Here is a 25160-nt window from a genome sequence, read left to right as displayed (position 1 = left end):
TTGTTGTTGAAGTGGCGGGGCGCTAAGATGGCGGCGGCGGCGGCGGCAGCCGTGGCGGGGGCGGGGCGCGGCGGCGGCGGCGCAGAGCCCCGGCAGGAGCGGAGCAGGGCCCGGGGCTGGGCCGGCGCCGAGCGCAGCGAAGGCCGGAGGTGACCCCGGGGCGGCGGGAGGGGGTAGGGCGGGGCAGGGCGAGGGCGCAGCTAGGGCTGTGGGCGCTAATGGCGGCGGGCGCGGCGGGGCGGGAGGCTGGCTCTCCTGCAGGCTCTATTGACCGTGGGTTCGAGTCCGGACACCGGCCCGTTGGCCTCGGATCGGTCACTGCCGTCTCTGGCCTCAGTGTCCTCGTCGTTAAATGGGCTGGATAACGCCCGCTCGGAGGCCTGGCTCCGTGGGGCCTGCCGCGGTGCTGCGCGAACGTGTGCTTTGCCTCCCTCCATTAACTCCCGGTGCCCGGGAAAGCTGCCGTCCTCTGGCAGGGCCGGGAGGTTCCCACGCTTGAATTCACATTTCGGCCCTGTCACTCACTGCAGGTGTGACCTTGGGTGATTCCCGTCTCTCTTGAGTTTAGGTTTCCTCGTCTGTAGGTCAGGGAGAGTAGTAATAACATTAACAATATTTACACAGCTTTTGTTCCACCTCAGGCATTTAATTATCTACAGCTGTTTGAGACAGGAACAGTTGTTATCCATTGCAAAGATGAGGCAACTGAGGCACAGCGACATTAAGTTTTGCCCAAGGCCACACAGTTAATTCAGTGTCTGGCACCCACTAGGGCCCAGCAAGTTGGGTCTGTCCTGGACCTGCCCTAACTCAGTTCCCTATGGCAGGATGGAACCAGGTGAGGAGCTGGAGGACGAGGACTCTCCAGGTGGTCGTGAAGATGGCTTCACTGCTGAGCACCTGGCTGCAGAGGCCATGGCAGCTGACATGGACCCCTGGCTGGTGTTTGACGCCCGCACCACACCTGCCACAGAGCTGGATGCCTGGTTGGCCAAGTACCCGCCATCCCAAGTTACCCGCTACGGGGACCCTGGCTCGCCCAACTCTGAGCCCGTGGGCTGGATTGCAGCATACGGGCAGGGCTACATCCCCAACTCGGGTGATGTGCAGGGCCTGCAGGCAGCCTGGGAGGCTCTGCAGACCAGCGGGCGGCCCATCACGCCAGGTACCCTGCGCCAGCTGGCCATCACCCACCAGGTGCTCTCTGGCAAATGGCTGATACACCTGGCACCTGGCTTCAAGCTGGACCACGCCTGGGCTGGCATTGCTCGAGCCGTGGTCGAGGGCCGGCTTCAGGTGGCCAAGGTGAGCCCACGGGCCAAGGAGGGTGGGCGGCAGGTCATCTGTGTTTATACAGACGACTTCACGGACCGCTTGGGTGTACTGGAAGCAGATGCAGCCATCCGTGCAGCAGGCATTAAGTGTCTGCTCACCTACAAACCTGACGTCTACACCTACCTGGGCATCTACCGGGCCAACCGCTGGCACCTCTGCCCCACTCTCTATGAGAGCCGTTTCCAGCTGGGGGGCAGTGCCCGTGGTTCCCGTGTGCTGGACCGTGCCAACAATGTGGAACTGACCTAGTGGGGCCAAATGGGGGAGACCACCCTCTGCCGCCCCTGCTAGGGATGGATCCTCCCGTCTGTCTTCCCCCTCCTTGTCCCAAGGAGGCTGAGCGTCCCCAGCCCTGAGGATTGGGTCACTCGGGAACTGCCTGCATCTACGAACCCTTTGAACTTCTGTCCTGTGTTCAGGGCTGACTCAAGTCCCCACTGGCTGGAGGCTCTGGCTCCCTGAGTGCCAGACCCTCAGCCTCTCCCTTCGCTGCTGCTCCCCTTGGTCATCCAGGACCACAGGCTGGGCGCGGACACCAGCAGGAGAGCCTTCCTTGGCCATACCCTCAATTCTGGCTGTACCTCCCCCTCCTCCTGCATCCTCCCCTTCCCTTCCTCCCTCACAGGAGAGAAAACCTCGTGCTTCCAGTTCTCTCCTTGGGGCTTTCACAAGCCAGGGGGCAGAGGCCCTGCTGGCCTGAGCATGCCAGTTTTGTTGGGGGTGGTGGTGATTGTTCCGCTCAGCCCCTGGCAGAGACAGGGGCTGCCCCTCCCTGCCATCTCATAGCCCACACCACCTTCCTCCTTTCTTTGGCTACCTTGTCACATGCCTGCTCCTGGCATTTCAATAAAACCCAGCTTGGGTCTGTGTCTTGAGTGTTTTTAAAACACTGTGTTGGTGGTTACCTGCTTTGGTTGCTGGAGAGAGGCAGGGCCAGGAGAGACTGCCCCTCTGCTCTGACTGGGCCCCCCCAGCTGCCTCCAGTAGTAAGAGATATACCTCACAGCCAAGGCTGGGAACCTCTCTGAGAGCCTCGGCAAAGCCAGCCCTGTTTCCCCTCCATCCCAAGAATCAGAGTCAGTTTCTCAGTGACTTCCCATAAATTCAAAGATTTGGCCTAGCAAAGTCTGAGGGGCTACTGCTAGCTTAGAGGGTATATTTGTGCCCACTAGAGAAAGGTACCTCCTTGGTCCTGGCAGTTCTAGGCCAGGGCACATGGTCTGGTGAACAGAGGATGGGTTGGGTTTCAGCTGCCTAGGCTGGGTATCCTTGTGCAGTGAACAACCTGCACAACCTTAAGGAGCCTTGGAAGTCCTCCCATTTATACTCACCTCTCCCACCGCCCTGAGCATCACAGAGGCCACCAGACTGTTTGCACATCACTTCCATATGGATTATTTAATTCTCGCAACCTAACAGGAGAAGATTTGGGCCCAATTTATGGTCAAGAAAATTGAGGCCGAGAGGGGAGAGAGATCCCTCAAGGTCATGCAGTGAGTTGGGCAGAGTTAAGACTTGCACCCCAGTTCTCCTCACGCAGAGTGGCGTCCCTGGCCTCACCTGCAGTTAGCTCTTTGCAACCCAGCAGGCACATTCACTCAACATGACCTCCCTGGGCAATACCGCTCAGCTGAGGCATAGCTTCTGGGAGCTTGGCTCCATGGCCCCCGGCCCCGGCCCTGGCCCTGGCCCTGGTTGGGGGCTCCTGGCAGGGAGCCCCTTGGGACGCTGCTCTCGTGCCGTGCCGGAGCTGACTCAGCCTCCAGCAGCCTCATCAAATTGGAATTTGGAGCAGGGGAGCGGAGATGCCACCAGGCTGACTGGGTGGAAGTAGGTGAGTCATAAGATGCTGGCTCGGCCCCCTCCCCAGCCTCCTCCACACCCAGAGCTGAGTCCCCTTCAGCCCAGCCCTGGGAAGTTCCCAGGGTTCGGTGGTCTCCAGGTCAAAGCCTGATACCCCTCAGACTGTCAGTGCCTTGCACTCACCCAAATGGGGCCAAGGCTTGGGAGGATCCTGGCCAGGCCCTTGTGGGTCCCACAGAGATGCCCAAGTGGTGTCAACACCACCTGGTTCTTCTATAAGTAAGCATTTCACACACTTAGCGCCTGTCCTCCATCGTCATGGCCCTGCTTTAGCCCCTTCCTCACTCTCTCTCCCAAACCATTGCAACTGGCCTCTTCTGCCCCATTCCCCCTCCCTCCGCCCACCGCCAGCTGTCCTGCTAGCGGCCTGTGTCATCTGCTACTCAAAGCCCTTCTGTGGCCCCCACAGCCTGCAACTTACAGTCCACTCTCCTGAGCCCGTTATGGCCTAGCTCCCGCCCGCAGCTGCCCCAGCTGCCCTCAGGCGCTCCTTTCTGCCCCTGCTCACCCCGCCGGAGCCACCTGGCTCTCCCTTCACCCCTGGCACGCAGCCCTGGGCCTCAGGCTCTTCCTTCTGCTTGAACACCTGCCTTGCAGCGAGGATCGAGGGGTTACCTATGTAACCACTGGATTAATGTCTCTCTCCCGCTGCAGGCCCCTAAGCCGCGTGCCCAGACTAAGCTCAGTGAAGGCAGGAGCAATGCCTGAATCTCAACCCTGTCCCCAGAGGGCCTAGCACAGTGTGTGGCCAGAGCAGCCTTTCCATAAATTACTGAATGAATGAATGAGTGGCTCAGGTCCATCCCCTGCCACTACCTGCAGCCTCATCTCCTCCACTCCCTGCTTCACTACTTCTGGGTCCAGAACCATGAGCTGCCTGTGTTTTTCCTGCACACCCGCTGGCTTCCTCACTTTTGTGTCTGTTCTCATGCTGTTGCCTCTGCCTGGTATACCTGACCCTCACCCGCCTCCCTGGCTGCCTCCAGATCTCAGATGCACATGCTCAGGTGTCATCCTCTCAGAGGTTCCCCCTCCCCCATCCATCCTCACCCCAGGCTCCCATAATGCACACGCACCTGTGGCTCTCATCTGTGCATCTGAGGCCCCTCGAGGACAGTGGCTGCGCTTTATCCCCCAGGGTGTCTTCAGCATCCAGCATAGGGCCTGGCTTAGCATAAGTGCCAAATAAACATGATTGAATAAATGAGTGACTGAATGGAAGTTGCCTTCTGTCTCTGGGCCTCAGTTTCCTCATCCCATTCATAACAAGAGCAAGGCACTGTGCTAAGTGTGTACCTACGTTATCTAAGCCTCACCCAGCTCTATTACTATTGCCATTTTGCAGAAGAGGAAACTGAGGCCCAGAAAGGTTCAGGAAGTGGTTCAAGGTTATAGAGTTCGATATTTGAATCCCGGTCATTCAGCTCCACAGCGCCCAGTGCACTGTTGAGCCCCCACTGTATGAAAGTGCTGTGGGGAGGGGGGCTGCCGAGATCATTGAGATCCAGCAAGGACTTAGGATCCGATTTGTAAAGCACACAGGTTCGGTCCTCAGAACCACCTGAGAGAGAGGCTGGGCCAAGACTAAGATTCCCATTTTATTGTTGGAGAAACTGAGGCCCAGAGAGTAGAGTGACTAAGCCTACTGAGCAGGAAGGCTCTCCCGGGCCTACAGTGGGGACTGCTCCCCTGCCAGGGCAAGAGCTCCCAAGACACACCCACTCAGGCTGGCAGGGGATTGTGTCCTGTTTGGCTGGCCCGTCCCATACAGGCGTCAGGGAGCAGCCCTGACCGGGGCAGGCCAGGCTGGGTGAATCTGGACAAGGCCCTGTGCTCTGCTCCCTTTTATAAAACCACAGAAGGATGACTGAGCGGGGAAAAGAAGGACACCCGCACTGCACCTCCTCCCGCGCCCGTGCACCGCGGACCCCCAGCCCCCAGGCAGGAGGCTCCAGCGGGGCTAGCCTGTGAGTGGGGAGAATCTCTGCCCACCTCCTGATTCCGGCTGGGGCCAGGGGCTGAATCGGGGAGGAGAGGAAACAGCTGAGTCGGGAGAAAGCTTCAGCCAGAGCTTTGGCGAGGTTTGGGGGATTTTCCCAGCAGGGCAACTGCGCCCCACCCCCGCCCACTGGGAGGGGCCCTGGCAGAGACCAGGCTTGGGTCACACAGCTGATTCATCTGAGGAGGGAAACCCCCCGTTTCTCTGACGCGCATCCCCCAGGTGCTGAGGAGTAACCTGAGGGCACCTAGCCCAGAAACGCACCTCTCCTTGATTACTGGCCTCCCAGTAGGGCTTGAAAACCCCCCAGGCTGGACAGAGGGACACAGTTGGGCAGGGTGGCAGGGCATCGGGGCAGCTTCCTAGGGAATAGCAGCAGAGACTGGAACCAGAGCGACAGCCGGACAAGGGGCACCTCAGGCATTCCCCCCCTTACCCATTTTTCAGATGAGAAAACTGAGGCTCAGATAGCAAGAACAAACACACATGCAGACCTGCTCTGTTCCAGACACTACTCTAAGCAGTTTGTACGCATTCACCCCTTTTGGTCCTCACAGCCCTCGTTTTCCTGAGGAGTAAACTGAGCAGAAAGAGGTTAAGTAACGGCCACGGTCAAGGCTGGAAATGCTCCGGAGGCTCTCCACCACTCCCGAGCGCTTGTGCACGCCACTGCGGCAGGGTGCTCGCCCCTCTCCCTGAGCACCTCTGGCCCCTGGGGCCAGAGACCTCCCTGGGGTGAAGTCTGAAGTGGTCTCTGGGGACCCTTTATCCTCACGTCCCAACTCAGGCCCCTGGGAACCCTAGAGGACAGGCAGGTCACCCACAGGACCCTGGCTCCTCCAAGGCTAAAGGGAGAAAGCTGGCTCCTGCAGAAAAAAAATCAGCCAAACCTGCAGAGGGCAGGAGAGGGCAGCGAGGCGTTCCCGCCAAAATCTTCCTCTGGAGGGTTTTGACTCCTTTCCAAAGCCCAATCCTTTCCCCCCACCCCACCCCACCCCGCATCAGAGCCTCCCTTTCCTGTCTGCCTGCCTCCGGCCCTGACACCACACACACTCATGCCCGCACACACAGGCACACACGTGCACACCGAGAGTCCGGCCTCCAGGCCACTGACCCTCAGCAGGCTAGCCCTGCGCCCTCTGCCCTGGGCCAGAGGCCCGCTGGCTACTCGAAGGGAGCTGAGGGTGTGGCTCTATGGAGTGTAGCCCAGGGCCCCACGCAGACAACCTCTGCCCATCTGGCTCCCACTCACAAGCGGATGACTCACCCCCTTGCCCCCCATGACTCAGTTTACACGGGTGCCCAGAAGTCCTCCCAGCGAGGGTGGGGTGGTTTATTAGCCCAGCCCAGGCCCGCCAGCCTTTCATCCCTGGATGAGAGTTTCATCCCCCTCCTGGCCCACAGCCAGAGCTGGCACCCGGAGCCTGGAGCCCAGAGGTGGCGGGAAGCCTTAGGCCTGGGAGGGTAGGAGAGTCCAAGAACTGAGTGACAGTCCCCAACTTCCCTGGGCCTGGGTCTGCAGGGAACAGCAGCTACTCTAAGAAATAAGAGGCCAGGCTGAGCGGGCAGAGCGCCATCACAGTCACCAAGAGCAGAGCCCTCGATGTCCTGCATTCAGAGGAAATGGTCCACATGGCACAAAACATAACACCAGGAAAACCCTCACTAACGTGTGTTGATCGCTTACTGTACCAGTCCCGTGCTAAGTGCCATCCATGCCTTACCTCATGTACTGCCCCGATAATCCCCTGAAGAGCGTGTACAATCATTATGATCTCCTTCTTACAAGCGAGGAGACAAGCATAAAGAAGAGAACGACCCAGGTCACACAGCCAGGACTCAAACCCAGGCCATCCAACTCCAGAGCTCACGTTATTATCCCTCCTGCCTCCCTGAGCCGTGCTGGTTGGAAGAGGGGATGACGCCCCTCCCCCCAGCGCACCTCTGCTGAAACCTCTGGTTTTAGGGATCACTGTATGTAAACCACTCATCTGCAAGAAGGGAGAACTGAGGCTCCCAGAGGGAAAAAGGCTGGCCTGAGGTCCCATAACAAATCAGAGGCGCAGCCAGAGCTGGGACCAGGTAGTTAACACTCTCCCCGGTGCCCTGGGATGGAGAGGTCTGCCCCCGCCCCGACTCCCTGTAACCCTTTAGCCCAGCTCCTTTCCCTCTCTGGAGCCTCGTGTGCTCCTCTGCATCATGGGGACAGGACTGCCTTCACAGCAGGGTGGCATGAGGCTCAAAGGACAGCAGAGGGACCAGTGCTCAGTGGCATCTGGGGAATGAGAAGGGTGATACCTAGGCCCTGGAAGCAGCAGCCCAGCCCCTTCCTCAGCCCAGGCCCCACCAAATGGCCCCCTCCAAGCCCACGGGCCAGAAGACCTTCCCATAAGGGACTCCAGCCCCCTCCTCCCCAGACTCCAGCCTCAGTAAAGTGAGCATAGGTCCCTTCCCCGTTTAAACAGCACTCAGGGGTTCTCTTGTCCTCCAGCCCAAGTCAAGCCCCTCACACGGGACTAAGGGCCCTGGCTCAGGCCTCACTCAGCCCACCCTTCCCGTCATGGTCCCAATACACATTCTACCACATGGCCTGGACAACAGGGAGCCAGGCCTCGCCCCCCACAACCCCCCGGGCCTTTGTAAAGCCGACTGACTCCAAATCCAGAAATATCTCCCCCATCTTCAGATACTCCTCAGCCAGGAAACCTGCTCCCCCTACCCTCACAATAGGAAAGCATCCTTCCTTCCTGGGCGCTCCTGTAATTCCCCTGGCGCTCTCCAGCTCCTGGCCTCAGCACTCTCTACCCTCCACCAGGGATGTTTTCCTCAGCAGCTGATCCCTTTTTTGGGCTGTAAACATCTTGGAGCCAGGACCAAGTCTACCTCCCTACCTCCCCGACTGCTGGTTCCATTCAACTTGAACTCTGTTAATTCAGGAGAATGGATAAACTTGTCCATCATGCAATGGGACCAGACTCAGAAATCAAAAGAAGTGAACTACTGCTCCCCACAACCTGGATGAATCTCACAGACATAATGGTGAGAAACGGAAACCAGACACAAAAGAGCACACACTGTATGATTCCACTGATGTGAAGATCTAGAAGAGACAAAACTGATCTATGGTGATAGAACCGAGATAAGTGACTTTCTGGGGTAGGGAGGATTGACTGCAAAGGGGCAGGAGAAAACTTTTCTGGTGGATGGAAATATTCTGTATCTTGACTGGAATGTGCTTACATGAGTGAATACAAATGGTCAAACATAAGACCAGCACATTTTTAAAAAATATATTTATTATTATTTATTTATTTTTGGCTGTGTTGGGTCTTCATTGATGTGCACAGGCTTTCTCTGGTTGCGGCAAGCGGGGGCTACTCTTCGTTGTGGTGCACGGGCTTCTCACTGTGGTGGCTTCTCTTGTTGTGGAGCGTGGGCTCTAGGCATGCGGGCTCAGTAGTTGTGGCTCACGGGCTCAGTAGTTGTGGCTCACGGGCTCTAGAGCACAGGCTCAGCAGTTGCGGCACACGGGCTTAGTTGATCCACGGCATGTGGGATCTTCCCGGACCAGGGCTTGAACCCGTGTCCCCTGCATTGGCAGGCGGATTCTTAACCACTGCGCCACCAGGGAAGTCCAGATCAGCACATTTTTTAAAATGTAAATATTACTGAATGTAAAATATACCTCCACGAAGTAGATTTTTGTTTGATGGGGCAGGTCTATATACACTCAGTGGAAGGATTTCCAAGATATAAGAAAACAAAAAAGCAAGGAGCAAAACAGGGTATAGAGAAGGCTAACTTCTGGGTAAAAAGATAGGCAAGAGACTGAATACAATAGAGAGGGAGGCTTTTCACTGTATACCCTTGTGTAGCTTCTGGATCTTGAAGCATGTAAATGTATTACCTAGTTGAAAAACAAATGCAATGAAAAATTTAAAAACATAAGGCAAAGTAAAAAATAAAAGTCATGTTTTAAAATAATTTTTTCTCTTACACACACACTATATATATAGTGTTTTGTGTTTGTCTCCCCCAAACAGAGAATCTTTAAAAATTATTCTGAGCAGGTTAAAAAAAATGTAATAGCCTGCATAGTGCTATGGGACTCTATTACATGAGGGATTTAACCTAGGTTAAGGACTCATGGGACTTCCCTGGTGGTGCAGTGGTTAAGAATCCACCTGCCAATGTAGGGGACACGGGTTCGAGCCCTGGTCCAGGAAGATCCCACATGCCGCGGAGCAACTAAGCCCATGTGCCACAACTACTGAGCCTGCACTCTGCAGCCCGCGAGCCACAACTATTGAAGCCCGTGCACCGAGACCCCGTGCTCCACAATGAGAAGCCCGCGCACCACAATGAAGAGTAGCCCCCACTCGCCGCAACTAGAGAAAGCCTGCGTGCAGCAACGAAGACCCAATGTAGCCAAAAATAAATAAATATATAAAAAATTTTTAAAAAAAAGGACCCATGAGGACTTCCCCTGGTGGTCCAGTGGTTAAGAATCAAACTTCCAATTCAGGGGACGCGGGTTCAGTCCCTGGTCGGGGAACTAAGATACCACGTGCCGTGGGGCAACTAAGCCCGAGTGCTGCAACTACTGAGCCTGCACGCTACAGCTAGAGAGAAGCCCGCGTGCCACAAAGAAGAGCCTGCATGCCACAAAGAAAAAGCCCACGTGCCGCAGCTAAGACCCAATGCAGCCAATAAATAAATAAAGGACTCATGGACTCATGGAAGGCCTCCTGAGGAAGTGATGGGGAAACTGAGACCTGCAAGATGAGAGTTGGCCAGGCAAGGGGATGAGGGAGGGCATTGTGGGCAGAGGGAATAGCCTGTGCAAAGGTGAGAAGCTTGGCCCAGTAGCAAGCCTGGAGCAGAGAGAGTAAGTGGGTGCTGCTGAGGGAGGAGCCTGGGCAGGTGGCCCACACCTGGAAGGGCCTGGGATGCCACATTAAGGATTCTAGCTGTTTTCAAAGGACAGACCAGTAAGGCAGTGAGGAGCTCAGGCTCTGGAGACTGACTGCTTAGGTTCAAATCCTGGCTCCACAATTTCCTTGATGTGTGGCTTTCAGCAAGTTGATTAATTTCTCTATGCCTCCATTCCCTAATCTGTAAAATGGGTATAATATTATTATCTGTCTCTACAGGGTTGTTGTGAGGATTAATGAATTACTTTGAACAGTGCCTGGTTCATAAGAGCTACAGGAGCGTGAGCCACTAGTGTGACCCTTTTGGCCCTCCAAGTCCCCCAATCAACAGACAACCTAAAAGAACACAGAGTGTATCAAGCATCCTGACCCCACCCCTTCCCAGACCTCAGACCCGCCTGTGTAGCAATTTGAAGCATTCGGTGGTGGCTTGGAAGGGTCCAAGTCTGAGGGTGAAATGGTCAGAATTGTAAAAGATTCTTCTGTGAACATTGTCAGGATTTTAAAAATTCCTCAGGCTGCTGGTGGGAAGTGGAGGGGAGGGAGCAAGCTGGAGGCTGTGGAGAGTGTCCAGAACAGATGGGAGGGGACTAGGACCAAGGGAAAGAAATCTTTTTGTTGACGTGAACTGAAATGTCACCTCCAGATGTGGGGAGACTGGAATTCTGACCCACTGCTGGTGGGATGGAGAACTGTTGGAGAGAATCAAAGCCAAATTTATAGGTACCCTATGACCCACAAATCCACCCTGGGCACATATCCAAGAGAAGTGAGTGCAATTGGCCACCGAAGGACATATCAAGAATGCTCACGAGGGAATTCCCTGGCAGTCCAGTGGTCAGGACTCCATGCTTCCACTGCAGGAGGCACGGGTTCGATCCCTGGTTGGGGAACTAAGATCCTGCAAGTCACGTGCAGCACAGCCAAAAAAATGCTCACAGCAGCCTTATTCAGAAGAGCCCCAAACTTGGAGAGCCCCCAATATCATCATCAGAAGAATGTAGAGAGTGATTATGGGATATTTGTGCAATGAAATGCTACACAGTAATGGGAAAGACCAAGCTACTGCTTTGCCCAACAATGTAGACGAATCCCTCAGACATGCTGTGTAAAAGAAGCCAGACCCCGGACTTCCCTGGTGGTCCAGTGGTTAAGGCTCCGCGCTTCCAATGCAGGGGGTGCAGGTTCGATCCCTGGTCAGGGAACCAGAATCCCACATTCCGCATGGTGCGGCCAAAAAAGAAACCAGACCCAAGAGAGTACATGCTGTATGTTTCCATTTACATGAAGTTCAAGAACAGGCAAAACTGATCTATGACTCTAGAAGTCAGAATAGTGGTTACCTATAGATGGGGAATGGTGAGTGGGAGGAGGCCCAAAGAGGTTCCGGGCTGTTGGAAATACCCTACACCTTGATCAGGGTGGTAGCTACATGCGTTTACATACATGTAAAAAATCACTGACCTGCACATGTTGGTTGAGTGCACTTTACTGTAGGTATGTTAAACTTCAATTTCAACAACAACCTAAATATAAGAATCAAAATTATAAAACTATTAGAAGAAAACATAAGGGTGAATGTTCATGACCTCAAATTTGGCAATGGATTCTTCAATTGGACACTGGAAGCATGAGCAACAGAAGGAAAAATAGATGAACTGAACTTCAAAAAAATTATTAAAACTTTTGGGCATCAAAGGACTTTATGAAGAATGTGAAAAGACAACCTACAGAATGTTAGAAAACATTTGCAAATCATATATCTGATGAGCGTTTGGTAGCCAGAATATATAAAGAACTCATATAATTCAGCAACAACAAAAAGAAACAACCTAATTAAAAATGGGCAAAGGGCTTAAATACACATTTGTCCAAAAAATATATACAAATGGCCAACAAGCATATGAAAAGATGTTCATTGGTCATTAAGGAACATGATTGGTTATTAAGGAAATGCAAATCAAGACACAATGAATAGAGAACAAACATATGGACACCAAGTGGGGAAAGCGATGGGGGGGGTGTGTGTGTGATGAACTGGGAGATTGCGATTGACATATATACACTAATATGTATAAAATGGATAACTAATAAGAACCTGCTGTATAAAAAAATACATAAAATAAAATACAAAAAAAAAAAGACACAATCACTTCACACCCTCTAGGATGTATTTTAAAAACAGAAAATAATAAGTGTTGGCAAGGATGCAGAGAAATCAGAACCCTCAGGCACTGCTGGTAGGAATGTAAAAGGGTACAACCACTGTGTAAAACAGTCTGGCAGTTCCTCACAAGATTACACAGAGAGTTACCATATGACCCAGCAATTCCACTGTTAGGTATACGCCCAAGATAAATGGAAACACATGTCCACACAAAAGCTTGTACACAATGTCCACAGAAGCATTATTCATAATAGCCAAAAAGTAGAAACAACCCAACGTCCATCAACTGATGAATAAATAAATTGTGGTATAGCCATACAATTGAATATTATTCAGCCATAAAAAGGAATGAGGTGTTGCTACTTGCTACAACACTGATCAGCCTGGAAAACATTATGCTAAGTGAAAGAAACCAGACACAAAAGGTCACAAATCGTACAGTAAATTTTCCATTTATATGAAGTGTCCAGATGAGGCGAATCTGTAGAAACAGAAAGCAGATTAGTGGATACCAGGGGATAGGAGGAGGGGCTAATTGGGAGTCATTACTTAATGGATATGGAGTGTTTTTCTGGGATAATTTAAAAGTTTTGAAACTAGAGAGAAGTGGTGGTTGCACAACATCGTGAATGCACAAAATCCCATTGAAGTGTACACTTTAAAATGGCTGGGAAGGGACGTCCCTGGTGGCGCAGTGATTAAGAATCCGCCTCCCAATGCAGGGACACAGGTTCGATCCCTGGTCCGGGAAGACCCCACATGCCGCGGAGCAACTAAGCCCGTGCAGCGCAACTACTGAGCCTGAACTCTAGAGCCCGCGTGCCACAACTACTGAAGCCCGCGGGCCTAGAGCCCGTGCTCCGCAGCAAGAGAAGCCACCGCAATGAGAAGTGTGCATACCTTAACGAAGAGTAGCCCCAGCTCACCATAACTAGGGAAAGCCCATGTGCAGGAAGGAAGACCCAATGCAGCCAAAAATTAAAAATAATTAATTCATTGATTAAAAGACTTTTAAAAAACTTTAATTAAAAATGACTAATTGTATGTTATATGAATTTCACCTCAATTTTAAAAATAAATAAACGTCAATGTAGAAAGTGAATGGAAACTGGAAAACATAAACATCACCTACAATGCCCTGGGAGCACTGACAGAACCTACTGGGCACAAGGCACACTCATCCACCACCTCCTTTCGCCTCACTGCAGCCCCAGGAGGTGGGGATTGTCAGGGGCTCAGAGAGGGAAAGTGATTGAGCCAGGCTCACACAGCTGCCAAGGGACAATGCCTGGGTCTTTCAGTCCTCCCAGCCCCCAGACTCCTGAAACCACTGTGGCCCCCTGGGATTCTCTCCAGGCCTCCCTGGGTGGGAGCTGGTGAGGTCAGGGGCCAGGAACGTTACTGCAGCCACGAGGCAGGCGTTAGTGACTGAGGAGCTTGGAATGTGCTGCCTCTGAAAGGACCTCCTTGTGGCTCCACTGACGGTTAGAGCAGGAAGGGACTTTCAGAGTCACGTAATCACACACACACACACACACACACACACACACACACGAAACCTGAGCCCCTGCTCAGGCTGCTTGGGGAGTGGGGGCAGGGTGGTGGAGTGGGGGCAGGGTGGTGTTTCTGGAGCTGGCAGACGAATGCAGTCAAGGCTGACCTGTGTTAGGCCTCGCATGTGCCACCACCTGGCTGCCTGTGTCACTCTGACCTGTCCTGCTTGGACTTAGCCGAGGAATTCAGATATCAGCTAGTGTGTGCGCATACGCATGAGTACCTTAGCATGTGATCAGATCCCCCAAGTCTCCCCGCCCTGGGGCTCTTTATTAACACGCAATTATTTTTGCTACTTGTCAGATTTTTACTATGTGCTGTATGAAGCATGTGACATTATTTTATATCTATTCTCCGACAACCCTGAGACGTTATCACTATATAGTTATCGTTATGTCTTCATTTTACAGATGAGGCTATGAGAGATTGTATGCCTCATCCAGAGCACACAGCTGGTGAGCAGCCTAAGCAGAATTCGAATCCAGAACTCAGGCTTGTCTGATTGCAGCCTACCTGTTCTTTGTCCATGACTCACACTGCCTCAAAAAATCTCTCTCTCTCTCTCTCTCTCTCTCTCTCTCTCTCCTCTCTCATGCACGCATGTGCACACACACCCACGCACACACACACACCCATATATTTATCATTCTGGTAAACTGCTGGTGGTTCCTTTTCTTTTTAGAGAATGACAAGCATTGAGTAGAAGAAGGGCAAGGGAGAGGCACCAGGCTGGCAACCACCTTCTGAGTGCACATCACTTTACAGCCTACAAAGCACTTTCACATTTGTGATCTCATCTGATCGCACAGCAACCCCATGAGGTCAGCAGGAGGCTCAATTATTCCCATTGGGAGTGGGACTCAGAAGGAAGGTGATCTGCCCAGGGTAACAGAGACAGAAAACGGTAGTATTGAGACTGGAAGCCCAGGGCCAAGCTGGCCTCTTGGCTCTAAGTCCTGAATGTGTCCACTGACCCTGACGTCTGTCCCCAGAGAAGGCAGCCCAGGTCCCCACCTTCCTGAAATCTTCCTTCCCTGAGGACAAAACTGGAGCTGATCAAAAGGAGGTACCAGTGGAGGGCCTCCCTGGTGACGCAGTGGTTAAGAATCTGCCTGCCAATGCAAGGGACACAAGTTCGAGCCCTGGCCCGGGAAGATCCCACGTGCCGCGGAGCAGCTAAGCCAGTGCGCCACAACTACTGAGCCTGAGCTCTAGAGCCCGCAAGCCACAACTACTGAGCCCACATGCCCCAACTACTGAAGCCTGTGCGCCTAGAGCCCGTGCTCTGCAACAGGAGAAGTCACGACGACAAGAAGCCCGCGCACCGCAACGAAGAGTAGCCCCCGCTCACCGCAACTAGAGAAAGCCCGCGCACAGTAACAAAGACCCAACACAGTCAAAAATAAATAAATAATTTTTTTAAAAGGAGGTACCAGTGGAAAGCAGGAGAGCCCAGCTCTCTCTCTCTGTAGTTGTGTGACACTGGCAGCTCCTTATTCTCTCCAGGCCTCAGTTTCTTCATCTGTAGAATGGGAAGAGGCAAAGAAGTTTTGGGGTGGTTCTCTCAGCACTGATATTGTGCATGTGTGAAAACATGTCTGTCTGTGAGGGCTTTGAAAACTCTTGCCTGAGCCTGGGCTTGGAGCTCCCACAGCCCTGATTTGGCAACCTGCTTCAGCCACTGGCTTAGTGATCTTAGGCACCTCATTTCAACATCTCTCAGCCTCAGTTTCCCCACCTGTAAAATGGGGATGATAACGACACCTACCTCCCATGGTTGTTGGTCTTTGGTTGTTGACATTTGGTCCTGGCCTCACATTCACACAGACCTTTGACATAATCCTCAAACAAGGCTGGTGACTATGCAGTCCTGGAAGAGCAGTTACAGTATTTAAAGACGATGGCGTTTATCAGAGCACAGGACAACTGTGTCCCACCACAGGCTCTCACTGCTTATAGGGGCTCTGAATTAAAATTCGTTATAGCTCCTGAAATTATCCTGAGAGTAGTGCGATTATATTGCATTGTATTTGTGGGTAGTTCAAAGCATTAACATGTCATTGTAAGCATTTAAAATATACACAATTTTGGTAACCCTGCCTGGTTTGTCATTCATTCACTTTTTAGTATACCTGAACCTTAAAACAATGCCAGTGAATGGGCCTCACGCCGTGACTTGGATGGTAGTAGCATGATTCCTGGCATGAAATAATGGCAGTAGCACGGTCCCTGGCAGTAAATGATGATGATGATAATAATTACATCAATCACATTTATAATCCGATTTACAGTTTCCAGACCCCTTTCACATTCTTCATTCCACTTCCCACGGGTGGAAAGCTCGCTCTGTGATTATTGCGTCCCATTTTACGGATGCAAACACTGAGTGAGGCCGGACCAAGCAGTGAGAGGCTCTGGAGGCTGGCGGCGGGGGTCTAGGTCTGCGCTTGGGGCCTGGGCGGGGCTGGGTGGGGCCGGGGCGCCCGGCTGCTCTCAGGTGCGTCAGTCCGCGGGGGAATCCTTCGCTCCACCTGGGCGCGGCGAGGAAATTGCACCATGTATGGGCAGCTACGTCAGAGGGGGCGGACCCGCCTCTGTCTCTGGGGGCCGCCAAGTCCGCCCCTTTTGCCCAACAAAAGTCGGCTACTGGACCGTAGGAGGCGATGAAAAGTTCAGGGCGGACTGACAAAACGCAGTGCGTCTGGAGAGGTGGAGCCCAGAGTTGTCCAGAGCCGCTGCGATACGCCCGCTCTCCCCTCCCACCCCCAGTGGAAGTGGTTCAGCCCGAGGACTTCTCATTCATAAAAAGAAAAGACTCCGCTAGGAGCGAGTGAGTCAGAACCGAAGCCGCCGACGCGGACCCCACAAAGCAGCCAGCCCAGGGCATGTTCCGAGACTACGGGGAACCCGGGCCGAGCTCCGGGGCCGGCGATGCGTACGGCGGCCCGGCGCAGCCCCCGGCGACAGGCCAGCAGGTGAGAGGAACCCGACGCCTGGGATCCCCAGGTGGACAGAGCCTGGGACTGTGCGGGCCGCTCCCGCACGCTCGGGGACTGGGATCGGGAACAAGGAGCAGGGAATGGGTCTCGGAGCAGTGGCAGCGGAGTCTGCCCATTCTCCGCTGTCTAAGGGCACTCTCTCCCCCACACCCCAGCGGAACGGGCGCGGCGGGCGGAGCAAACATCTGCGAACATCCCCTCTCGCGCTCGTACCCCTTCCCGTCTCTGTCTGCTGTCTATCTGTCCCTCCGTCTCCGTTACCTTCTTTCCTTCTTCCTGTTCACCGCTGATTTCTTTGTCCCATCTGCGTCGGAAGGGGACCCCTCAGTCCGGGATTAGTCCTAGCCCCGACAGGATCAGAGGGGGTCTGATCCATCTCGGACTCACCTACCGAGGTCCGGAGTCTGAGCCGCGGCCGCCGAGACGTCCCTACGCACGGGATCCACCGCCAGGCTAGCCCCGACAGACTGCGAATCCTCGGCAGTCCGTCTGTGATCATCCGTGTGCCTGACCGTTTGTCTGTCCCTCCCCACCCCGTCGCCAAGGCCTCATCCCCATCTCGGCGCAGTGGAGCCTGCTGGGCTCCGGGAGACGGGCCTTGACCCTTTTACGGGTTGGGGTCGGTGGAAACCGCGAGGTGCCGGAAGTGCGCGAGGTCCTGCAGCGGCAACTCCCGCGCCCCCGACTCTCGGCACCGAACGGCGCCCGCTGAGGGTTGGGGGGGACCCGGGAGGCTGCAGGTGCCCATTTCCTGTCGAGGGGCCGTGAGCACGTGTCATTAGGGGAGGGAAGGAGCGGCGTCCGTTCCGCCGAGTCACGGCGGCCGAGTCACGGTGGCTGACTCACCCGGAGCGCCCCTCCCTTCCTGGCCCGGAGCGTCCCGGGCCCGGACAACCTCGGGAGCGGGAGATGCCGCCGGCGGCACCTCGGCCCGGAACTGGGGTCACTGGGTCACTGGGCCCGCAGCGCTGAGCCGGGGACACTGCTGTCCAGACTTGCCTGGGCTTGAACCCAGTTCTCCTCCGGAACAGAGCCCCCATCTCAACCCATTCCTCACGTTTCTGGCTGAAAGTATCATGACAGGTAATACCTGGAGCGCATACTGTGCAGCCTTGCATTGTGATGGGCAGTTTCCACCTCATTTACTTTACCTCACAGAATCCAAGACCCCACTGATTTTAAAACCCACCGTTCTTTTGTGCCACTCATTTTTTTAAAAAGTTGCCAATTCAACTATGATTTCAGAGCTACTGAAGGGGCCTTGTTAGCATCAGTGAAATGCCGTAATCCTCACCTATGACAATATGAAAAACAAGGAAACGGAGGCACATTGAAGTTAAATAATTCGCCCTGACAGCCAGTAAATGGCTGAGCTAAGATTAGCACTGGGCTAGCTTGAACCCAGAGCAGTGGCTCTTGCCCACCATGGCCCCTGTGTGTTGGGCACCTGCCAGCTACCAGGCTCTGTCACACACACGTTCTCTCACCTGAGTCTCACAGTCACCCTCGAAGTTAGGGGCTGTCATTATCCTCTTTATGTAGACGGGACTCAGGCAGGGTGCAAAAACAAGAAGAGCCTGGCTGCCTGGGTCCAAACCCCACTTCCCACTTATTGGCTGTGTGCCTAGGGACAACTGTTTTCCTGTCGGAAAATGAAGATACTGTTGTGCCAATGATATGAGTCAGTATTTGTAAAGTGGTTGGGACAGCACCTGGAATTCACACTTTATTACTGGAAGCCCCTCAATCCACAGAGACTTTATCCCTGGTCCTCCACGTCTTATCCCTCAGAAGTTCCACCTCGTGCCACGCATAAACACTGTGAGTGGCAGCCAGGAGCTGCAGTGGATGGTTCAGCCTCACTTCCTGGGACCCAGCAGCTACCCCAGGCCTCTGGCCTACCCCCAGTACAGTCCCCCACAGCCCCGGCCAGGAGTCATCCGGGCCCTGGGCCCAACTCCAGCAGTGCGTCGCCGGCCCTGTGACCAGGTAAGAAGCAGTGGCGTTTGCACGGGTTCTTGTGCCCACAGGGGTGCTGAGGTGCAGAGCATAAGCTCTTGCCCATAAGGAGAATGCAGGCTTAGAAGGGGCATGGGGGGAACAGACCCACTGGCGACTACTGGCCAAGACAGAAAGTGATGAGATCCCCTGGGGAGACCCAGAGGGCAAAGCAGCCACTTCTGGATCAAGGAAGGCTTCCTGCAGGCCTAGAAGGATGGGTAGGATTTGAATAGAGAGAAAGATGAAAGAAAAGACATTCCAGGAAGAGGGGAGGAGGAGCAGGAACGGAGGTAGCAGTGAGAACATGTTAAGGTGTGCGTGTGGAAAGTTGTGTGGACAGTAGAGGGTCTCCAGCTGCTGATAGGTATGGAGAGGGCGGGCTTATGCTGTCTATGTTGCTGGGAAGAGAACAGAAAGAGGAGGGTTCCCTTCAGCTGCTCTCTGAGGCTCTATTTCTCTATCTCATTTAATCCTCACGAAAACCCTCCTGGGAATGAACTCTGGTATTCCCCATTTTACAGCCAAGGAAATGAAGGCACAGAGAGGTAGTCACTTGCCCAAGATCACACAAGTAGTGAGTAATGAGACAGGTGTGTCCAATTCTAAAGTCAGATCGTAGCGTAGCCACTAATCCACACTGTCTCACCAGGAGGTTAAGAGAAGGGCTTGAAGCTTAGAGAGCTGGGAACTCTTACCTCCCAAACCAGGGTTCTTAGCAGCACACTGCTAATAAAGCCCGTGACAAAATAAATGAATAAGAGCTAGAGGGTCTTTAGGGAGTGGTTCCGCTTTCCTCTCCCTGGGGCATTTTGGTATCTGAGACTATAGTGGGTGAGGTCTGCACTTTAAGGAGCTTGCTGTGACAGCAGGGTAGAGGATGGGGAGGACGTCAGGATCCTAAGAAAGATGTGCGATCGGCCAGGGGTGACTTCCCCAGAAACAGAATGGCTGGCTTTTGTGACCAACTGGAAGGGGACCATGGTGTAAGCCCCAGAGGCAGGCTCCTGGGCTTCCTTCAGCCATGATCCTGGGTACTCCTAGACTGAGGCTGTGAGCTGTGAGTGGGGTCCTTTCGGGCGAGGTGGTCTCCATCAGCTGGCCTCTTTCTCAATGTTAAATAGAGTGAGTGGATTTTAATCTCTGCTCTGGAACCACAAACAAGTTATTCGTCTTCTCTGGGCTTCAGTTCCTTACACGAAAAGTTGGGTTAAGAATCTGTATAAACAGATGTAGAGAACAAACGTATGGACACCAAGGGGGGAAAGCGGCGGGGTGGGGGGCATGTGGGGTGGATCATATATTAATGCATATATGTGGAACGTAGAAAAATGGTACAGATGAACCGGTTTGCAGGGCAGAAATAGAGACACAGATGTAGAAAACAAACGTATGGACACCAAAGGGGGAAAGTGGCGGGGGGGATGGTGGTAGTGAGATGAATTGGGAGATTGGGATTGACATATATACACTAATATGTATAAAATAGATAACTAATAAGAACCTGCTGTATAAAAAAATAAATAAAATTTAAATGATTAAAAGAAAAAAGGAATCTGTGTAAAGCTCTTAGCTGGCACATAGTAGATTCCCGATGAACAACTACTTAGCAGCTCTCATTAGCCCCTCTTGGTGCTTACAGCCCCTGGGGAAGAGGAGACTTGGTTATCAAGAGACTGAGAAGAATGAGGGTCCTTTTAAAAAGAGTGGCCTGGTCCCAGAGGCTCAGGGGAGGAAAGGCCACTTATAGCTGCGGAATGAAAGAAGGCTTCCAGGAACGGCAGGGGTCGGGTGGGGGAGCTTAGCTGAGTCCTGGGAGAGGAGGAGGGTTAAGGTTTGTAGAAGGACGGGAAGGACAGTCCGAGAGGAATCATAGGAGGCAAAAGCTGGGTGCGAGGAGGAAATATGACTCATCCAAGCTTACTAAAGCGGGGAACCGGTCGGGGTGCAGAGGTCCCAAAACGCAGGCTGAGGGCGCCCCTGCGCTGCCATGCCCTCGGCCAGGCTCCTACCATTGGGCCAGCAGCACAGAGTCCACCTCACTGCTCTCTCTACCCTCCCTAGATCAGCCCCGAGGAGGAGGAACGCCGTCGAGTGAGGCGCGAGAGGAACAAGCTAGCCGCGGCCAAGTGCAGGAACCGGAGGAAAGAACTGACCGACTTCCTGCAGGCGGTGAGCACCGGCGAGTGCGGAGGGTGCCCAGGTCCCGGCCCACCCAATCTCAGAAGGCCCCCAGTTCCCAAGAGCCCGCGGGGCCGCATGCGGCGCCGGTATATGAAATCCCCCCCTCCACGGCTCCCTGTCGGAGGCGCACTCCGACGAGGAAAAAGTGATTAAAAATTAATTGCAGCCCGTCTCACTCTGAACAGAGAAGAGCTGAAGCTAGGACCGACAATGTCCTTCGAAGACGCCCCCCGAGCCTGATGGGAGTCTTGCCCGTTTTCTCCCATCGACTCATGGGAGTTGTAGTCCTATGAGTTGCTGGCGACTCCCCACTCTCCCCCCGCCAGCTCGCCACCACCCCCCACTTTCCGCTCCCCAACCTCCCAATCACTACCACCGCGGGAGGCTCCGCGGTATTCAGCCCTCATCCTCTTGACTCCTCTCCTGATCGTCCACAGGAGACCGACAAACTGGAGGACGAGAAATCGGGGCTGCAGCGAGAGATTGAGGAGCTGCAGAAACAGAAGGAGCGCCTGGAGCTGGTGCTGGAAGCCCACCGCCCCATCTGCAAAATCCCGGAAGGGGCCATGGAGAGCGAAACCAGCGGCACAGGCGGTACCAGTGGCACCAGCAGCCCACCAGCCCCCTCCCGCTCTGTGCCTCGTATCTCCCTTTCCCCAGGGCCTGTGCTTGAACCCGAAGCATTGCACACTCCCACGCTCATGACCACACCCTCCCTGACTCCTTTCACCCCCAGTCTGGTCTTCACCTACCCCAGCACACCGGAGCCCTGTGCCTCAGCCCACCGCAAGAGTAGCAGCAGCAGTGGGGACCCCTCTTCTGACCCCCTTGGCTCCCCAACCCTCCTGGCCTTATGAGGCACTCCAGCCCCCACTCCCTGTGGGTGCCACCCTCACCAAGATTTCCCTGCCCATTGGTCCAGCTGGCCTGGACCATATCTCATGTCCAGCCCCAGCAGATTCTTCTCCATCCCTCCAGATGAGAATGGGCATATTTTGCTTCCTGGTAGTGCCAGCTTGGGGCTACCAAAGCTGCCCACTGTTTTTCTAGAGCTGGCCTCTCTAGCACAATTTGCACTAAGTCGGAGACAAAATGGTTCCTGTTTGTTGGAGAAAATTCCGGGCAGCTCCCAAGGGACTTTGGAGATTCTCAGAGGTCCTCTGGAGCCCTAAACCCCTGCAGATCACCCCTATAGTCAGCATCACCCTCTTCCTGTGATTCACCCAATCCTACCCCTGACAGGAGGTGATGCTCTACCCACCAAGAACACTAACTCACCCAGCCCCACTGCCAGCAGCACCAGGTTATTGAACCAAGACACTCTGCCAGGCCCTCCTAAATGGAACAGCTCAGGAGGGTGCCAGAGGTTTCTGTGATGAGCTGACCTGCAGCCCCCAGCTCTGAGAAGACTTTAGCTCCAAGCCTCCACAGCGTGGGCAGCTGCTATTTATTTTCCTAAAGAGAGTATTTTTATACAAACCTGCCAAAATGGAATAAAAGGCTTGCAGCTCTAGCCTGCTCTCATTGGACCCAGAGGCTAAAGGGAGAAGATTTGGAGCCAGAAGCCCTAGGCTTCCATTTCAGCTCCACCAATTCACTACATGACCTTGGACAAATTCTTTGATACTTCTGGACCTTGATTTTCTTATCTGACAAGTGAGGCTACGTCTGTTCTGCCTCATCTCCAGGACTGAGAGGAGGAACAGAAGTGCTATGAGGTGCCAAGCCAAGAGGATTACCATCCTCCTCCTGGTGGGGGCCCACAGTACTCCCACAGTAGGGCACTGTTATGCCCCTTCCAGCCTCCCGGGAGGCGGCTGAGTGGGTTTCAGGCCCCCAACACCTGCTTCCTGCCCCATTGTCTTGGACAGGAAGGAGCCGGGAAGGGAGCTGGAGCCACTTCAGGGGCTGGATTACGGCCTGTCCTGGGGCCTGATGGGGGGAGCCAGTGGCTTACCACGGTCCCACATCCCGCCCCAGGATGGAAGTAATGGGGGAGTCAGCCACCTTAGTTCTGCAGTCCCTCCAGTCTCAACGTCCCCGCCCTCGTCCCAACGCCGGCGAGTCCCAAACAGACGCTGCCCCAGCCATGGGCTCTGCTTCCGCCTCAGTTTATTAGCCTCCACCCAGCCCCCAGCAAGTCCCTCCGCTCCAGCCTCCAGTCCCCCTCCTGCCCCGCCAGCGAGCGCCAGGGGCCCTCCTCAGTGCTAGGGTTTCTAAGTCCATGCCAGCGGCCCCTCGTGCGCAGCGGGGGTGGCGTCCGGGTGCCGAGGTCCACCGCAATCTCCGCGCGGGAGGAGCAATCCGGGCGGGCGTCGGCGCGAAACTGTGCCCTCAATCATCTGGGGAGCAGGCCAGGGGCAACTGATCGGGGCTGCCCACGCTGCCGGTACTGGAGCTTCCATCGCCCAGGTCACGGGGACCGCAGGGGGGCAAGGCCAGCTCGGGTGTCGGCCCAGCGCCAGAGCCCCCCGAGCCGCCGGTACCGCCGCGGGGGCCCCATTCCTCGCCCAGCGCCAGGCAGAGCTCCTTAAGGGCCAGGTTCTCCCGCAGCAGCTCCTCCTGGCGGCCTTCCAGCTCGGCCAGCTTCTGCCAACAACCGCCTAGATCCTCGCGCACGGCTCGGGATGCTTGGGTCCCGAAGAGCTGCCACTGGCGAGCGGCTCGCCGCCCGCGCTGGCGCTCCGAGTCCAGGAAGCAGCAGAGGTCGCGCAGCTCGCGGTTCTCGGCCTGTAGGCGCCGGTTGAGCTGCTTGAGCTCGCGGATCTCGCCCAGGTGACCCTGTAGCTGCCGATTCACCTCCTGCATGAGGCGGCCGCGCTGCACCAGAGCCGCCAGGCGCGCCGCCTCCTCCCGCCGCAGGCGCCGCACCAGCTCCTCCTTGCCCAGAGCCGCCATCTCTTCATCCGTCAGCTCCTCCAGGCCGCCCGTCTCGGCCTCCATGGCTGCTCAAGCCTCTGGAGCATCGCCTGCCCGCCGCCGCGGCCCAGGAGCCCCACGACGAGCTCCTCGCCGCTGGGGCTCAGGCACCCGCGCCGCGGACAGGCTGTGGTCGAGCTAGCTTAGGCTGCAGCAGCCGCGCGGGGGTGGGCACGCGACGGGACGCGCGCCGGGGCGGGGCCGCATGACGTCAAGGAAGAACAGCCAATCCGAGCCAGCGCCCTCGGAAGGGGGCGGGGCCTAGGAGCCTGGAGCGAGACCCTTCCCCGCCCACTCTGGACCGCGGAGTCCCCGACCCTCGCGGACGCTCGGTACCCGCGTCACCGACCTTCCCGGCAGTCAACCGCAAACTAGAAGCTTCGTACCTCCCAATTCCAAACCTCCTCAAGCTCGAGCTCCCTCTGAGAACCAAGATTCGGGGGTCGGCCCCCGACTTTCCTGCCCACCCCCGGACGAAATCCAGACGGATCGCCTTTCCTTCTTTCCTAGCTTTGCTCGAGCTCAAGAGTCTCGGCTCACTGAGCATCGCTCCCAGTCCACGGAAACATAAGTCCAAACGTCCTGGCTCGCCATCAGCCTATTCTCCCTCTCACGGACCGTGTCCTGCCCAGTGGGAGGGGCATACAAGGGATTCTTTTGTTCAATAAACTGTTATTGTATGTAAGGCTTATGCAGAAACAAACTTGATCAATATCCTTATACTGTCCTTAAAGAGATCGTAATCTGGCAGAGGAGACAAGCTGCGTTAAACAAAAAGCAAATGGAAGAAGAGCACATTTTGAGGGACCGCCCCCTTCCTGCATAAGGTTTCCCAAAAGAGGTGATATCCGAGGGGCCCTGAAAGATGCACAGGACTTTGGCAAGTAATGAGAGAGCTATTTCAAGGAGAGGGAATAGCATGATGAAAATTGCTGGGGTCTGAAAGAGCCTCGCTGCTTTAGAAACAGTGAGAGTAGCATGTTTTTTGGGATTTTTGTTTATTTGTTTGTTTTGGAAAGGCAGGTGCTTAGAGAAAGTGGTAAGAGAGGAAGGGAGGTAACAAAGGTAGTCAGAAGCCAGATTTTTAAGAGTTTTCAATGCCAGGCTGGAGCATTTACACAGGCCAGTAAGAATTTAAGCAGGAGAGTAACATTTTTTAATATGCATTTTTTAAAAAGGCTGTTTGGATGGCTCTGTGTGGGATGGGC

General features: G+C 54.6%; 3 protein-coding genes and 1 long non-coding RNA gene across 9 annotated transcripts; 2 read left to right on the top strand and 2 right to left on the bottom strand.

The window, feature by feature from the left end:
* On the top strand, positions 1–2204 carry CUNH11orf68 (chromosome unknown C11orf68 homolog). Its single transcript, XM_024133144.3, has 2 exons — positions 1–149; positions 828–2204. Exons 1-2 carry the CDS (start codon positions 28–30, stop codon positions 1582–1584), a joined length of 879 nt encoding a protein of 292 aa, XP_023988912.1. The 5' UTR covers positions 1–27; the 3' UTR covers positions 1585–2204.
* LOC102979596 (uncharacterized) lies at positions 171–17204 on the bottom strand. Of its 3 annotated transcripts, XR_008616680.1 has the most exons (7): positions 17113–17204; positions 15621–15722; positions 15286–15374; positions 4275–4362; positions 3322–3411; positions 2667–2747; positions 171–578 (listed from the first exon to the last, which is right to left on the bottom strand). It is a non-coding gene; the product is annotated as an uncharacterized lncRNA (long non-coding RNA). The 3 variants fall into 3 exon arrangements; XR_003678480.2 differs by lacking the exon at positions 3322–3411; XR_003678483.2 differs by lacking the exons at positions 2667–2747; positions 3322–3411.
* FOSL1 (FOS like 1, AP-1 transcription factor subunit) lies at positions 16481–22544 on the top strand. 4 transcript variants are annotated; one of them, XM_007128208.2, is made up of 4 exons: positions 16481–16827; positions 18643–18840; positions 20914–21021; positions 21471–22544. In XM_007128208.2, exons 1-4 carry the CDS (start codon positions 16738–16740, stop codon positions 21888–21890), a joined length of 816 nt encoding a protein of 271 aa, XP_007128270.1. In that variant the 5' UTR covers positions 16481–16737; the 3' UTR covers positions 21891–22544. The 4 variants fall into 4 exon arrangements, with proteins under 4 accessions (XP_007128270.1, XP_023988913.1, XP_054938924.1 ...); XM_024133145.3 differs by having other exon boundaries at positions 16516–16827; positions 18606–18840; XM_055082949.1 differs by having other exon boundaries at positions 16516–16827; positions 18591–18840.
* Positions 22545–23128: 584 nt separating this feature from the next.
* CCDC85B (coiled-coil domain containing 85B) lies at positions 23129–24659 on the bottom strand. Its single transcript, XM_007128207.4, has one exon. The coding sequence runs from the start codon at positions 23974–23976 to the stop codon at positions 23368–23370; it is 609 nt and encodes a 202-aa protein (XP_007128269.1). The 5' UTR covers positions 23977–24659; the 3' UTR covers positions 23129–23367.
* Between the last annotated feature and the right edge of the window lie 501 nt (positions 24660–25160).

This window comes from Physeter macrocephalus, unplaced genomic scaffold, assembly GCF_002837175.3.
Source record: "Physeter macrocephalus isolate SW-GA unplaced genomic scaffold, ASM283717v5 random_382, whole genome shotgun sequence".
NCBI classification, from domain to species: domain Eukaryota; kingdom Metazoa; phylum Chordata; class Mammalia; order Artiodactyla; family Physeteridae; genus Physeter; species Physeter macrocephalus.
The sequence above is the reverse complement of the archived record's forward strand: the minus strand, read 5'-3'. Positions and strand labels throughout refer to the sequence as shown.

Excerpts from the sequence above, each read along its gene's own strand:
- CUNH11orf68 (XM_024133144.3), top strand. The coding sequence starts at position 28 with ATGGCGGCGGCGGCGGCGGCAGCCGTGGCGGGGGCGGGGCGCGGCGGC. Across the intron at positions 150-827 it reads GAGCGCAGCGAAGGCCGGAG|GATGGAACCAGGTGAGGAGC; the intron begins GTGACCCCGGGG and ends TCCCTATGGCAG.
- FOSL1 (XM_055082949.1), top strand. The coding sequence starts at position 16,784 with ATGCGTACGGCGGCCCGGCGCAGCCCCCGGCGACAGGCCAGCAG. Across the intron at positions 16,828-18,590 it reads CCCCGGCGACAGGCCAGCAG|CCCCTCAATCCACAGAGACT; the intron begins GTGAGAGGAACC and ends TATTACTGGAAG. Across the intron at positions 18,841-20,913 it reads GTCGCCGGCCCTGTGACCAG|ATCAGCCCCGAGGAGGAGGA; the intron begins GTAAGAAGCAGT and ends TACCCTCCCTAG.
- CCDC85B (XM_007128207.4), bottom strand. The coding sequence starts at position 23,976 with ATGGAGGCCGAGACGGGCGGCCTGGAGGAGCTGACGGATGAAGAGATG.